The following is a 15,714-nucleotide window of genomic DNA, read 5'->3' as shown; positions in this document are numbered from 1 at the left end:
GAAATGAATTGAACATAATCACTACCTAGAAACTAATTTAAGCCCAAAAAAGAAACGCACGTTGTCTTCTTCCTGCAGATGCTGCCTTTACGTCCTCAGTTCTCTCATTTCTCTAATTGTTGTTCCTCTATTTTTCTGTGTGTTCTCTAAATTTACAGTACCATCAAACGCATATCGATATGTCTATGACAACTCTAACTTCTATACCCTTAGAGGCCACTTTATTAGGTTCACCTGTAAAACATAAAGTAATCCAACACAGTAACCCTGCCATGACATCTGTCTTTGTGACACTCATAATGGACGGTTTTAGTTGACAATTTCATAAATGTGTTAACCTTATCATATGTTCATTTCTGAGGTCACAGTTACTAGCGGTGTTGTACTGGACTGCATTATATTGAAAGAAGGATGTCAAGGCAACAGAAAACGTAGTAAACAGTGGCCCGATGGGTCAACACAATGCAAAAGCCACAACACAAATGTAAAAGCCACAAGTCATGTTGTGGCTTTTGCATCTGTGTTGACCCGTGGGCCACCGTATGATATGGTTCAATGGTCTTTTTACCTGGATTTAATCTTTAGCATGAAAGTGTTTATCTATTTCTGCATGGTCTGAAATAAAATGAAACTCAGCTGTTTTTAAAGGTACAATCTGTGATTAGCAAGACACATGGTCGATTGACTGACTGATGGCTTTAATTAAGAAAACAAAACACTATAAAACAACTAAATTTAAGCTTTTAATGTTAAAATCTTTTAAAAGTTTGTTTACATCAGTGATGTTTATAAACATGGGAGTGAAACAGAACTTTTTCCCAAATTTGATCCAGTGAAAAACAAAATAAAGAGTTACATCATTCACTTGTCTAAGTCAAACACTTCAGTTACATTAATGAATATACAAAACACGTCATATATATAATGTTTATACATTTTAAAAAAGTGAAAAAAAACAATAATTGCAGTATAGCAGTAAGAAAAAACAACATGAAAATCTACATTAAACTAATTTCCAAACAACATCACAAGCTGCATTTCTAATGTGACAATACAAGCTTTATTTACACTTTAATAACGCATTTTGCTTCTGGATAAACTGATTCACTGATTCTTACAGCTGAAAGTTGTAACTAATACATTTAGCCCTAAAATGTCTGTGATTGTACTGTAACACTTAATTTAACACTTAATATTTTTTAAAATACTATTTAAATTAGCGACAAAGGTCTTCTGATAATAGGCAGGTAGTATGTGGGACTCCACTGATCATTTTCACGTCAAGTCAACAACCAGGGATGTGACAAGGTGAAAATGTCTGAGGTCTCCACCTGTGATATTAGAAGCAGAGATGAACTGCATAACCAAAATGTTAATGATTAGATCAACTCCTCAATTCAACCACCGAAAAGGAGTTCTCTGAATACTCCATTGCTCGTGATGTGGCAGGCACTTTGGTTTTCTTGTATTTCCTCATCTTCAAATGAAAAAACATGGCAATCCCAACCACTGAAAGAACTGCCACAGCGAAGAGCAAACCACATATGAGCAGGGAGGGATCTGTTCAAACAAGAGGCACAAAGACCAATTGTTAGATATTAGCACAATGACAGCAAAGTTCATGTTAAAGGGATTCTATGATGCCAGTGACCAGACCCATGGTGGAGGTCTCAGTTACTGTGACCGATAAAAATGTCAATATCTATTGATAGGGACATTGTAATAGTGACAATAGATTGTGTGAGGCTGTTGCTTCATTGATTAACAAGGCGTTACTTACACTACTGAATTATTTGAGCAAGAAAACAAATCAATCATGCTTAAGTTGCAGTTTGATTATAATCATCAGTGTTATGACTCTGAGTCCAATTTCATACACAAAAAAATCCCACTTCATACTATATTAAAATTATAAAGTTGCATGTTTAATGGAAGAATCAGTGATGACTGATCATTATGTATTCTTCTTCTCTGTCCTCTGAACTTGTCACTCTGTCCCCCAGTAGGTTGTGAAGTACAGTGGTTAGTGAACAACGTTTAATTTTTACAGATTAATCCCAGGTTGACTTGCTGAACATACATAAAGTAAACTCTCGTGTGTGTTTATACTTGGATGAGAGATAGCTCCCTGTGTTGATAGAGCTACAGTTAAAATGTACCGTGAGAAATCCAGACTGATAGAAAGGTGTGATGTGAGTGGAGGACACAAAGTCCATCTCCTTACCCACAGTAGTGTCTCTGACCGTGGTAGGGACTGTTGTCGACTCAATACACAGTGTGTTATTGGCTGCAAACACCCACTGTGATATGTGTGTCCCGTCACATAATGTACAGTTTATGAAGATGAAGCCTACAGGAAAGAAACAGATCAACCATGACTGATGTACAGAATGACCATAATCACCAGTGTCAGCATCATCAAGCTGTTTTTAACCCACAGTGCAGACGCCTTGATTTCTGTGATTGTGGTAGGGGCTGTTCTCGTGTTTTCCAGACGTTCTCACTCACCACAGTTAGATATCATCTCCTCTTTGGAGACATGGCTGACATTATTCTTGACTGAGCAGACCAGACGTCCTGAGACGTGTTGTTTCAGAGTGATGTTGTTAGTCTCATGATTTCCAGAGAGGAGCTCAGTGTGTGTCAGTGTGCGTCCACCCAGAGTCCAGCTGTACTGAGGACTGTCCCCTCCCTCAGAGGAGCAGGACGCCCTCATCTCTCCCTGGGACAGACACTCAGTGACCAGCCGGACAGAGGACACAGGAGCTGAGAAAAACACACTCACTGGTTTATGTTGCTATCAATAGGTATAAAATACAGATATGTGGAGACTATGAGATATGTGTAGTTTATCTGTAGAATATGAGATATATCAATATTACTAAATTCTCCAGTAAGTAAAAAAAGTTATTTACCTTGAATGAACAACTGTAGAGTCCGAGGTTCTAATACGCGTCCACTGGAATCAAATGTTTCTAGGGTATATACACCACCATCAGTCCTGCTCAGGTCATTGATCCTAAATGTTCCTTTACTGGGAGTAAAGACGGATCTGTTTGCTATCAGATTAGAGTCAATCCTATTCGTTTTCCCGTTGAGTATTACTGTTGTGTTGAATTTCCATCTGTATTTAGTTATTTCTGAGGCGCTGTCCATCAGCCGGAGGACCACAGTTCCTCCCAAAGCTCCATAACACTGAGCTCCATCCTGTCTGCCGTCACAGTAGATTTCCACACCTGATATTAAGAAAAAAACAACATTTTCATCATTCCACGTTTTCTAAATTAAAGAATGTTTATGAATGGACAATTATATTAAAGTTTTAAATCAAAAACATAAATAGTATGTTTGCTGCGTCTGTCTCTTTCTGACTACCAGTACCTTAAAATATGCAAACAGCAGTAATTCATTGGCAGCTCAGTATTACACAGGTCTATGACTGGTGAACAATTTTCGTTTAGCTACTTTACTATGACATTTTCTGTCAAACATTCTGTGTTTAAGTCAAGTTAACTACAGTCATTGACACTCGTGTTGCACATTTATCTTTAAATTTTAATGAAGTTCCCAAAACCTACCAAAGATTACAAATTATACTTTAGGCTGTGTTTTAGATTTTATCTTTAAATAAAGATACAACCATAAAAACATGGTGTCTCAGGTCTCAATATTTCCTCAGAAGTATCACGCAGTGAACTTTAAAGCAACTAAATTGGATTAATTAATGAACTTGAATGAAATTTGACATGAAAAATTTGAACTAAAAAAAATAAAAATCAAACTTCAATGGTGTAAACTGTTTCATTTCACAGTCTCTCATTATGCAGACAAGAACGACTTCTTGTGCAATAGAGCCATGAAATATGACTGCAAATCATTGCACAAACGTGAAGCCCCTCCCCTTGGCAGTGTCTTTAGTTATTGAATATTTGTATTTGTGTTGTAACAGTGTGTTATTATGATTCAGCATTAGCTTTATTTTGCAATCCTTCGTTTCATGTACAGTAATTAAAATAAAATAAGACATGCATCTTTTTGCTTATTGGCCTTATATCACAGATTCAACCAGAATCATTACAGACTTTAATGAGTAAGTCACTGTCAAGAGTTTTATCAAATGTCAATTTGAAGTATGTTCTTAAAATTTTCATTTTCTTGTGCTCTTGTGTGTCTTTTGTATCTGTCATTTGTATCTGAGTTTCAATTTTATTTATTAAAAAAACAGCTAACAATGGTAAAGTTAATTTCTTATTTAGAAAAAGTCATCCATAAACAATCACTGAAAATTAAACAAAAGAAAGCTTTCACTTTATTTCTGCGTAGTTATAGATTTATGCCAGTCAATTGCAGTTAAAAGTTAAAATAACATAATTATATTTAATTCATTTCCATGTCACGATTCTTGAATGAATTTGGTCCCAGCGAGGGTCAATGTTTGAGCTCCATAACACAGACAGTGACTATACTTAATCCAGTAAATTGTGTTGAAGAAATCTGAGCAGCTCACCATGAGAGACTCGGAGCAGCATCAGCAACAGTCCAACCACAGCTTTCATGTCTCCTCACTGTTCAGCCTCTGTTGACCCCGTCAGCAGCTTTCAGACAAACTCCTCTTCTTCACCTGAGTGCAAACATGCACATCCAGCACTGATCAGTCTGAAATGTGTCCTGTCCGGTGTAGATACAAAGTTCTGAGAATTGAGCAGGTTATTTTTATATTTGAGAGGGGGAAGAGGAAGTGGCTATCAGTGCATGCAGTTTGTGGGCCAAGAAAGAAATTAACACGTATGAAACCACAACAGACAACACATACAAAAATACAATATGGCTGACTTTTGCACTGTATCCAACTAATTGAAAAAGTGAAAATCAACATCATCTAATGAAACTTAGGTAAACAATGTTTTAGCAGGGCAGTTGATGTTGTGTTCATACCCAGAATGCTTGTGTGCACCGTACGAAGCCAGTTTGACAGAGTAAAGTCTCGTGTCCGTCATCAAGCCATACATAATTTGAGTGAGTTTGGGAACACGATGACTAGACGCTCAAATTATTCTCCATGGACTTCAAAGAAAGTGAAAGAAAACTGAGGCACAGCCCGTAAACAGATGCCCATGTCCAGAATCCTAGCAGAGGTTGTGACATGTTTTCTGAAGTTACATAACGTGTTATGTTGCAGCATAATATATGAGCAAGGATTGTGTTACATTTAGCTGTGCGGGAAGTGAAAAAATGTTTGCGTAAAACTGTCAAAATACAGCATAAACCACAGACACATCTTTTCACACAAAGATCTTCTCTTTTATTCTACTATTCCTGTTATTTACATTCTGCCTGTTGCACTTCATCCAAATTTAGATCCATGGACATAGATTCCCACAATGAAAGCATTTGGACAGTGTTCCTGTGTGCACAGTGTTGAATCTCTCTTTATTCAAAGTGATACTGGACAAAGTGAGACACTGTCATGGTTTGCTATGGCAGACACTTTTTGTTAGTTTTGTTTTGGACTTTGTCACTTCTTGTTTTATTTTGTAATAAGGTTTCCTTGTGTGTCTCAGTGTTTCGCTTCCTGTCTTGGTCTTGTTTCTGTGTAGTGATTGTCTGCCCCGCCCTAATGTGTTTCACCTGTGTGCAATCACCTTGCCTCCTGTGTCTATATAATCTTTGTGCTCCCCTTTGTCTGTGTCGGTTCGTCTGTTGATTACTGGGTTTGTCTTCATTGGTTCACGTCTCCTGTTCACGTCTGGTTGGCCTCAGTCTGTTCATGTCTGCTTTACCCTTAGTCTGTTAATGTTGCCTGTTCCTGTTTCTTGTTTAAGTTCCTGTGTTTCCTTGTTCTTCCCTTGTGTTTCCCTGTACTTCACCTGTGTTTCCCAGTGTTGGGTGTTAGCTTCTTTGTTAAGTTTATTAAACATTCTGTACCGTCTCCTCTGTGTTGGCTGCATTTGGGTCCTACTTACCAATAACGCTTGACAGACACCAGTATAATCCCGGACAGAAGAGGTTCAAGATTTCATTTTAGTTTTACAACGATTAACTTTCAGCTATTCTACACAGAAAATCACATGTTATTGAAAACAACTGTCTCCACTGCTAAGACATACAGTATACACGATGAAGGACATTTCTCATATCCACCCTGAAAACTTAACACAAACCTACACTTAAAAGCGAACATAGAGTAAACAAATGTTACTTAACCATGAGATAATGTAAGTGAACCCAAACACAGCCTGCATATGTTGTCACAACACTATATGTTTAATCAGCTTCGGTATCAACTAATACCAGTCGGACAGACGTGCTTTAGAAATAAACTACTTTAGTCACTTTACCTCCTGATAGTCCTTAAAGTCATTGATAGTTATAATTTTCAGTACAAGCACTAACATTGTAGTTAGTAAAGTTTTCTGTTGCTGTTAAAAGTTTGTTTACATCAATAAAATGTTTTATGACGGTCAATAATAGTGATTCTAAATCCATAAAGCCTTTGCCATCGTCTACATCCTCCCATTATGTAAAACTTCCAGTCACAAAATCATATTCAAATCTCTAGTGATAAATATGACAAATTGAACATGAACATTCGACTTCCATATGTATCAAATGTTTAACCTGCGTAAACAGACCACTGCTATTGAAGTGAAGTAAAAAGAAAAAAATAACCCTGTGTTTGAAAAAAAGAAGAGAGATCAAAAGTACAGAGTCACACCACTTTATTCTGATCACTGACCTCATGAATATGGTTACACAGCTGCTGCAGCTGTTATACTAATATTAGATCAACATGAAGGACATAACATTTCACCATTGTTACACAAGTGTTTTCTATTCAAAATCTTTTTCAGTGTTAATGCCAGATACAAAAGGAAAACTCCACAGTCTTTTCCAGCTCTTAACTTATGCTAAAAGTCCTGTTTGCTGTTGGCTCTTGGAGACGTTAGATCACTGTCGGCTGATAATGATCCACAGGTGAGTTCATCAAAGTCCAAACTCATAATGAATATGTTTGTTCTCCGTTATATCCCCGAGTCTGCAGAAAAGAAAAGAAAAGAATTCAGCACTTAAAGCAGCTGTATTTCACCAAAATATAATGGTATTGACTGATATGCTGTCATTATTTATTGACCTTTTTTGATCACATGCAAGCCTATTAAGTCTTACCTGACTTCTTTCGACACTTGCACACACAGCAAGAAACAGTAAAAATCGCTATCAGTAGCAGTAAAGCACCCACTCCAGCCAAGACTGGCATCAGGTTGGAAGAAGCGAGTTCTACAAAGAAGAGGCCACACTGGTAATTATATAGAATATATTCACTTCCTGTATATGACTTAGAGGTAAAAATCTGTGTGTTTTTATATATATCACATTTTGTTCACCAGACAATGAGGGCAAAAACTAAGATGACAAAGGTACACACCCTGCAGTTTCACACAACCACATCAACCACCATTATACAATAGGGAAAGCATCCAGTTGTGTTTAAGTGCTCCATAAACAGATACAAATACAAGTATCAAGGCGCTCCATCTGGCAGACTGTCATACATCAACTCAGACTAAAACATCAAAACAGTTTGATCTGAGATCTACAGCTGCTGCTATATGATATGCTGTTCAGTCAGAGAAACGTACGTCAACAAATTGACCATTTATAGAAAATGGTTATACAGTTAGGTGTGATTGAAAAGTCCCCGCCCCCCTTAATGAACACATGAACATTAAATCTTAGTTAAAGCAACAATACAAAATATGGAGGAGGTTGGGGTGGTGGAGAGAGTGAATGAGGCATGAGCGTAACCAGCAGAGTAACAGTGATAAGCGTCAGGTAATAATGTCCAACACAGCACACGTGTATGAGTATAACTATGACTGGACATTGCTAGCTACATACATGTGAATGAGCCAATCATTGTAAAGCACGCTGCAGTCACCTGGAGCACAGTCAGCCTACATACAGGCGTGACTTCAGTGCTCTGCCTGAACTAAGGTTGTGCTTCATTTCAAGCTTTGATTTTTATTCTCAGAGAAATCTGAGAATAAAGTGCAAGACAAATTTGACATGTACAAAGCCAAACATACAAACAAACATGAAACCATAGCAAATGCATCTTCTACTCCTTAGTTAGTAAACAAATTGTCATGGGCAAAATTCATATTAAAAAGAAAACATACACACACATACACACACACACACACACAAGGTGACAAATACTGAAACCTCCCGTTAAACCACAGCCATTTCCTGTTAATGTACCCCACGAGCGCCCCTTCTTCACAACATCTTTCATCAGTGCTAAATAAAGGTCACATAGAAATAATCTGTGACCGAACAGAAAGCATGGTTATACTTTAATAACTTTTTATGTAGATTTTGATTCATATACATCGCTGATAATAAGAGAAAAAGTCACCAGACAGAGGAAGTAACAGCTCTTAGAAGTGGTAGTTTTTGCAAGTAACACTGTACAGTCTTGAGTGTTCATACTCAGTGAACTGAAAACAGTCTATGATTGATGTTGATGAATTCTACATTCTTAGGTTTTCTGTCTTACATCGCAGACATTGGCAGACTGTATTTTGTATTTTCATGATGATGAAGCGATGGCGAACTGTTTTTATACTTGCCTTCAACATCCAGTTGAACATCAATCTTTCTCACGAAGACTCCTTTTGAATCAAACGCCTCCATGATGTACTGACCAGAATCATTCTTCTCCATGTTTGTCATCATGAATGTCCCGTTGTTGATGAAAAACTCTGTTCTGTTGCTAAATGTTCTGTTTATCGTCAGCTTTTCATTCTTCAGGGTGAACACACTGATAGATCCACCGAGAATCTGTTTCTTACACCACACCTGATGGCCGCTGGCATTGGTTATCACTTGGATGTGCACAGATCCTCCAGGAGTGACAGAGCACAGATATGTGTTCTTGGTGCTATTACATCTAGTCTCAGCAACTGAAAGAAAGGTGAGAAAGATATATTCACAAGAGTATATAAATCAGCTTAAATGAGTTTAATGCTTTAATGCTCTTTCAATGGGTTTGCGAAATGTTTAATTTGCTTATTTCTTTAACGATGAGGATCTTACCATGAGTTACACCTGCTAACATCACAAGAAAAATTAGAACTTGCTCCATACTCTGTTATCCAGAACCTTTACCTAAAAAAAAAAATCCAAAGAAATGATGAACTTGGCACGAATAAAACTCTAACAACTGACATAAATCAATGAGGGACCACAGCTGAAAGATACTGAAAAGAAACCGTAAATGGGTGTTGGTTTGTTAGAGGAGTTGAAAGGCAGGAAGTAAAGTAACCGCCTCACTTCTCCATGCAAACATGAACTTATGACCGCATGTTGTTATGAAGGTATCTCAGGAAATATCTACAGGGATAAATTTTCATGCCTCTCTCTGTTGAAATCATGTGAAACTGAATCTCAAGACTGCATTTGGTAACATTGTGTGAGAGGGATTTCAGCTCAAGCATGTTTCAACATGTTTTAACCGCTACTGCAAAGACAGTTTTATTTTTGTTTTTTCTTCTTGTTTCTTGTCCCCCAAAAACTGGAAGTGAAATTATACTTATACACGCATATGTGAGTGACTGCAGGACACAAAAAGCAACAGTTTAAGTGTCACTAATAAAAATCAGCCCAATGATGAGACTTGTAATTTACACAAGATACCAGAGATCTGTTACTGCTTTGTAATAATTCAATTCATTATGGTCAGCATTTAAATTTTACAGTCCATCTGAATTTGAGATAGACTGAAATCATCACAAGACATAAGGTTCTGTCGGCGTTCTGTCATGGAGAGAACAGAGCAGGTGGTCACACTGAGCCACACAGCGGAAAACACAAGAGCCACACACTCTGCACAACAATGCAAATTAGCTTTCTACATGATCGCTGATTCGAATCTCTTCATTCAGTTCAAAGAGCAATGTGAACACTGTAGTTCACTGAAGCACAAAAGCACTTCAGTCAGCACAGCTGCAGGTGAGAGTAAAAGTCAAAATATTGACATCTTGTAATATTGACTCAGAATAAATCTTTTATGTTTTATCTCATAATTAAAATTTTTTTATCTCATAATTTTTACTCAGTCAAAAGTTTGACTTTTTATCTCATGAACTTGGCATTTTATCTCATTTGGTATATCTATCTATCCAGAACACATCTCGAACTCCTGAACCTCCTGAACAAGCGACCAAATATTCACTGTTTAACATCAGTTTGCCATTACTTAAATTAAACCCTGAACATGCATGGAGTTAGAATGTATTCTGACTTTTATGATAAGTACATTGAAATGGCCCAGAGCTAACTGACAGGGAAGTTGGTGACTTTTTCCTGCCAGTTTTCTCACTTTCCAAAGAGTTGTAAGATGAAAGACTTACCTGAGGAAAGGGCGTGAAATCCAATGAAACCCGAGCACATCACACCCAGTGCAATTTACGATTTTCGGTGGGATTTTCAGTGGGTGTCAGTGAGTGATATATCCTCAGCACAGTAAAGCGCAGTTAAACACTGTGGTCAAACCGAAGGAAAAGGAGCATGTCTGATTTTTGTTCAAAGATTTTGATAATAGAAAACCATTAATGCATTTTTAAGAAAACACATTGACATTATTTTAGACAGCAAAGAGGGATGACTAGTCTAGGCTACAGATTCTTATTTGTTTTGGCCTGTTATGGATGCTTTTTCTTTCTGCTTAAATGGGTTCATCAGTATGAGCAACAACTTTCACGTTATACATAATCATTTGATCTATTGTTCATATTAAAGTATTGATTAGTGCAGCTTTAAAAGGAGGGTGATGATGTTGATTTAAATGCCGGTAACTCTCCTGATGCCACACACCTTAGTTGTCTTTGATTTACACTCGATGGTTTCTCATTTAAATTTCTGTTGACCTCATGCACATCACATCCACATTGCACATCAGTAAGCAAGCATCATCTATCATCCCTGTAGTGTATTTAGTAGGTTTCTATTTGTAGCTATTCTATTAGTTAACTTCTGAACAGCCACGCCTCCATTTGTCTATACTTAAGTTGGCTTTAACTTACCCTCATTGTTTTCTTTGACTTCCCAGTGCAATGTTACTGTGGAACACATATGGTCAGGCCTGTGCATAAAAAGATCCCATGAAAGCAGAGCAGATGAATAGAGGAAGTGGCCAACCGGACTATACCAAGTTTCTGCCACATCATGGGGGGAAAGTGGGAGTTTTAGTTTAGATAATATTAGTTTTTTGATGTTTTTTTTTTGAGTTCTAAATTACTTAAACTGACATAGTAACTATGTTGTGTTCACCTCTTTTATGGACTCATATTGCTGCGTCCACAATTTGGGGACATTGTTTGCGCGAAGGTCTTTAAAAGGTGGCACACACTTGCCTGTACTTTCTCCAAATAACTGCCTGCCTGGACATTTTTCACGAAACACAGTATTATTATTGGTGTCTCAACAATTGCGCTCTCCTGCCAATGGCAATCCAATCTGCTGACGTTAACATGAAATGTGACTGATTGAATGGACAACATAACCGCAGAAGAGTTAATTAGACAGAATGCTATCCAATATGTTTTGTTGTGAGGGAATGAAGCAAGGCAGAAATTAGCATCAGTGCTTCCAAAGCTACAAGCTTACTGACTCTGCTCCCTTTCCACTCGTAAGATGCCTTTTACTAATCCCCTCGACAGTAATAAGTTATTATTAAATAGTGGTGACAAACGCCTAAATGCGCGTTGCTTTCATCAAACGCCCTTAAGCTCATTTAACTAGAAAGGCTCATGCCTGGCGACAGGATTTGACACGCAAAGGATGGAAGAAGAAGAACCTCTTCGTATGATGTTTGGAGAGTCAATAAACTGAATGATGACATATTGAAAAAGGTGATGGGTATAATTAGAGTCAGAGTGGTAAATAAACCCAGGAAGTACACTAGTTTTCTTGCTGCTTTTCGTAACCAGTAAGAAAACTAATAATTTTCCTATTATTCCTCTATTTTAAAATGTGTACATGATAAAAGGGTGAAGCTGAGAAAGAGTTTGAGTTAAAGAAATAAAGCTTGCAATGAATGTCACATTGACATAGAGGTAGTTGTAGTTTATATTAATCATAGTTACAAATGGTTGCAGATGATTTCCGCATGTCACTTTGTCAAATACAGCAATTCTGATTTTATAAAACAATTTTATCTTATACATCTCTCTCTCTTGGGAGGACTGTCTCTTTTATGCTAATAAGACACATTTGCTTACATACTTGTATCATCTGGTAAAATGGAGTCAGCTCACGTTTTTCTGTTTGTAGTTTTCAATTTAGGGGCAAATTTTTTTTTTTTATTCAAATGGATACAAACCAGTTGAATAATGAATACTTTCAGTGGACTGAACATATACCTCCATCTACAACTCAATAACTGCAGCTGGATCTTGCATATTCACTTTGTCAGTGAAAACAAAAACCCAACTTAAAAACATCCTCGATATAAACGTTGTCTTTCAGAAGTGTCTCTTCTGAATCTTTTTCAGTCATGTCCTTTCTATATCCTGTTGGACATGATCCTAGTGTTGAGTCTCCTGAAAAACGACCTGCTTTTGGACTGTTTGAGCTTTTTCTTCCAATCCTTGTTCTTTTTCTGGTAAACACTGTCCCAGCTATCCTCCTCCTCATCTCCCACCCAGGGGACCCAGGCACCTCCATTCAGGACTGGGTCAGCCCGTGGGTCCTCTGATGGATACCTTACCGGCACCGCAGTGCGGTTGTAGTACACCAGTCTGGCTAAAAGCTCTTTGACAACATCTGGTCTCTGCTCAGAGAGGTCAAAACGTTCGTAAGGGTCTCCGGAGATGTTGAAAAGCCACACTGATTTCCGGGGCTGAGTGTGGCGCTCTAGGTTCCACCAGCCATTGGGAAAACCTGGAAGGATCTGTGGCGGGGTCCAGTCTCCATAACCAGGGTCTCCTGTCAGGAGTTTCCAGTCTCCGGCTCGGATGGAGGCCTGAATGGCTGTGTTCCAAATCCCATATCCTTTCTGCAGGGAGCCACTGCGTGCATGGTTATAGAGAGGGTCGATGTTGTGGAGGATTTCCAATCTGGGTGACTCTTTACCTTCACTGATGGCTTCCCAAACATTATACCCATCCACCCCCTCTGTCAGGGACTCATTGCCACCTGCTAGTCCCACCAGTGTGGGATACCAGTCAGTAATGTGCACCAAGGCTTTGCTCACCCTCCGCTTCCTCCTCAGCAGAGGACTGTGGACAAACCCCAGACCCCGGACGCCACCTTCCCAGTAGGTGCCTTTACGTCCTCTGAGCGGCCAGTTACTGCCACCAGACAAAGGCTGGCCACCGTTGTCAGTAGAGAAGATGATGACGCTGTTCTGGTAGTAACCGTACTTGCGGAGAGCATATGTTATATTTCGAACTGCCTCGTCTACAGCTGACACCATAGCAGCATACTTCCTGCGTGCCACATTTTCCAGCCCACGGTAAGGGTAGATGTACTCCCGCGGAGACTGCAGGGGTGTGTGAACAGCTTGGAAGGAGAGGAAGATGAACAGCGGCTGGGACTGAGGATCGTGGGTTGCCAGGATCTTGCGGACTCTCTGCGTGTACAAATGGGTGGAGTATTTGCCCCTCTGGCCCCAGGCGACCGCTTCCCCTTCATGGAGGTCAAAGCCACACAGCCCAGGGCCGTCACAGGAGTCGTAAGTGTAGTAGTTCACACTGCCCGTTAAGGAGCCGAAGTAGGTGTCGAAGCCACGGCGAGTGGGCAAACACTCCTTCTTGTAGAAGCCCAGGTGCCACTTGCCGACCATGTGGGTGGAGTAGCCGAGCTCCTGCAGCCTCTGGGGGAGGGTGACCTGGTCAAAGGGCAGGCAGTTGGGCTGGCGGGGCCGGATGATGGAGTGCTGCAGGCCAGTGTGAATTTGGTACCTGTAGAATTAATGGTTAAGAAAACTGTCAGACTAATGTGTTATCAACAATCCAATCCAACAGATAATAAACTGGGTAAGAGGCAAGAGGAGGAAAGAAAAGGACTGAATAAAGGTTTCCTCCCTCAGGTGGATGTGTGGTCAACAGTGTTTGATGAAGATGAGGCCACATACAGCGCTGTGGAAAATGGCTTTATATGTTTTGTTTTTTCTCTGAGCCCTGAGCTACAAGTTTTCTTTTACAGCATCTGTCTTGGCCTAACCTCCTTATGCCATCTGGGCCCAGATGTTTCTGTGAGAAATATTTAGTCAAAACTTTCATATAATTCTCAAATCCTATATTCAGGCTGATGCTATAGGTTTGAAACACTGATTTCCATTCAAAATTAAAGTCATTCTGCTTTTACAGAAAACTGAATGTAATTCTTATCTCAGTGGAAATGTTTTATAATAATATAGTTATTATCAACTATTAATATAGTAATAATAATCATGTTTCTGGAGTGAAACCATTCCCGAAAAATGTAGTCTATATGAATATGAGGTTCTTTTACACCTTTGCAGGTATATGGGTTTCAAGGCAAAATAAATGATCATGCTCCTTTCATTTTATCAGAAAAATGAATAAGATTGCACTAAACTGAACTTAAACTGAAGTTTATTTATTTTTCAGTAACGCTGGGACACAGTCCAAAAGACAAGCCTACTTTTGTTTGTATAATACATTCATCGATATTTTCTTTTACTCTTTGAGGCATGAAGCACAATATCCCAAAACTATCTACATAAATTGTTACCAGTGGTTTTGGTTCTGCACACCCCTTTCCATTCACTCAAATCTTACAGCTAACAAAAACATATACATGTAGGCCTATTAAAATACATGGAGCCTAATCATTTCATTTCATCAGTGTTTTTATTTAGGAAATGATGGTCCAGACTCACAACAAGAGAAAATCCAGTGTCCAGTCTGAGGTATAACACTTTACCTGCCGGTGATGAGTTGACTTCGGGACGGGGTGCAGATGGGCTGGATGTAATAGTTCTCCAGCTTCACTCCGTCCGCGGCCAGTTTATCCAGCGCCGGTGTCCTGATGTCAGAGCTGTGATAGCCGATGTCGTTGAATCCCTGATCGTCTGTCATGATGAAAATGATGTGAGGAGGCTGAGGGGTGGAAGACCTGTCTCCAAAAATGTGGTCGGGCTCGTTTTCCACCTGGTTAGGACTCATCGTATCCCAGGTCAGGTACCCGAGGCTGAGCAGGCTCATCATGGAGAAACCGGTCAGAGCTGTCGTTGCCATGGTTTCTGTCTCACTTTATATTTGTCAAACTAGCTTGTATTTAGTATGTTGTCACTAAACCATTGAGGAGTGGGGCTCGGGATGAAAAATATCCTCACTGCTTCTATGGCAGTAAAGCAAATCCTGGACCTCAACGCGCACTACACCTCCATCCTTACTCTCTCCAGACTGTTTCAGCCTCTTTGAAAGCATTTCACTTTCCCTAGTGGTCCCATTAACCCCGCCCATTTGCCTAGCTGCCTCACTGAAATAACATCAGCCCCCCCCCCAGCACCACCACCCAAAAACACACACAGAAATGTTTCTACTACAGCCAGGTGTTTATGGTGAGTTTACATCTCACATTAGTAGGCACTGATATTTGTGCTAAAATTGGATAATATTCTGCAATATCCTACATGTGATGAATGTAGTTCTGTCACATTTCGCTCCCTTCAGCGTAGAG

General features: G+C 39.2%; 2 protein-coding genes across 4 annotated transcripts; both read right to left on the bottom strand.

Annotated features, from left to right (window-relative positions):
- Positions 1 to 730: 730 nt before the first annotated feature.
- Positions 731 to 11,175, bottom strand: LOC130173143 (uncharacterized). Of its 3 annotated transcripts, none has more exons than XM_056382101.1 (6): positions 11,088 to 11,126; positions 4,508 to 4,621; positions 2,916 to 3,236; positions 2,509 to 2,766; positions 2,225 to 2,350; positions 731 to 1,560 (listed from the first exon to the last, which is right to left on the bottom strand). In XM_056382101.1, the coding sequence occupies exons 2-6, from the start codon at positions 4,554 to 4,556 to the stop codon at positions 1,385 to 1,387; spliced, it is 930 nt and encodes a 309-aa protein (XP_056238076.1). In that variant the 5' UTR covers positions 4,557 to 4,621; positions 11,088 to 11,126; the 3' UTR covers positions 731 to 1,384. The 3 variants fall into 3 exon arrangements, with proteins under 3 accessions (XP_056238076.1, XP_056238074.1, XP_056238077.1); XM_056382102.1 differs by lacking the exons at positions 731 to 1,560; positions 2,225 to 2,350; positions 2,509 to 2,766; positions 2,916 to 3,236; positions 4,508 to 4,621 and adding exons at positions 6,703 to 7,036; positions 7,168 to 7,278; positions 8,634 to 8,966; positions 9,100 to 9,171; positions 10,416 to 10,545 and having other exon boundaries at positions 11,088 to 11,175; XM_056382099.1 differs by lacking the exon at positions 11,088 to 11,126 and having other exon boundaries at positions 4,508 to 4,657.
- An 845-nt stretch (positions 11,176 to 12,020) lies between these two features.
- Positions 12,021 to 15,445, bottom strand: arsia (arylsulfatase family, member Ia). The gene is made up of 2 exons (XM_056383169.1): positions 14,956 to 15,445; positions 12,021 to 13,967 (listed from the first exon to the last, which is right to left on the bottom strand). Exons 1-2 carry the CDS (start codon positions 15,267 to 15,269, stop codon positions 12,569 to 12,571), a joined length of 1,713 nt encoding a protein of 570 aa, XP_056239144.1. The 5' UTR covers positions 15,270 to 15,445; the 3' UTR covers positions 12,021 to 12,568.
- Between the last annotated feature and the right edge of the window lie 269 nt (positions 15,446 to 15,714).

The sequence above is a fragment of the Seriola aureovittata genome, chromosome 8 (genome assembly GCF_021018895.1).
Source record: "Seriola aureovittata isolate HTS-2021-v1 ecotype China chromosome 8, ASM2101889v1, whole genome shotgun sequence".
Taxonomy (NCBI): domain Eukaryota; kingdom Metazoa; phylum Chordata; class Actinopteri; order Carangiformes; family Carangidae; genus Seriola; species Seriola aureovittata.
This window is presented reverse-complemented; position numbering and strand designations above follow the sequence as displayed.

Excerpts from the sequence above, each read along its gene's own strand:
- LOC130173143 (XM_056382101.1), bottom strand. The coding sequence starts at position 4,556 with ATGAAAGCTGTGGTTGGACTGTTGCTGATGCTGCTCCGAGTCTCTCAT. Across the intron at positions 3,237-4,507 it reads GCTGCTCCGAGTCTCTCATG|GTGTGGAAATCTACTGTGAC; the intron begins GTGAGCTGCTCA and ends TCTTAATATCAG. Across the intron at positions 1,561-2,224 it reads GGTCAGAGACACTACTGTGG|ATCCCTCCCTGCTCATATGT; the intron begins GTAAGGAGATGG and ends TTGTTTGAACAG.
- arsia (XM_056383169.1), bottom strand. The coding sequence starts at position 15,269 with ATGGCAACGACAGCTCTGACCGGTTTCTCCATGATGAGCCTGCTCAGC. Across the intron at positions 13,968-14,955 it reads AGTCAACTCATCACCGGCAG|GTACCAAATTCACACTGGCC; the intron begins GTAAAGTGTTAT and ends TTAATTCTACAG.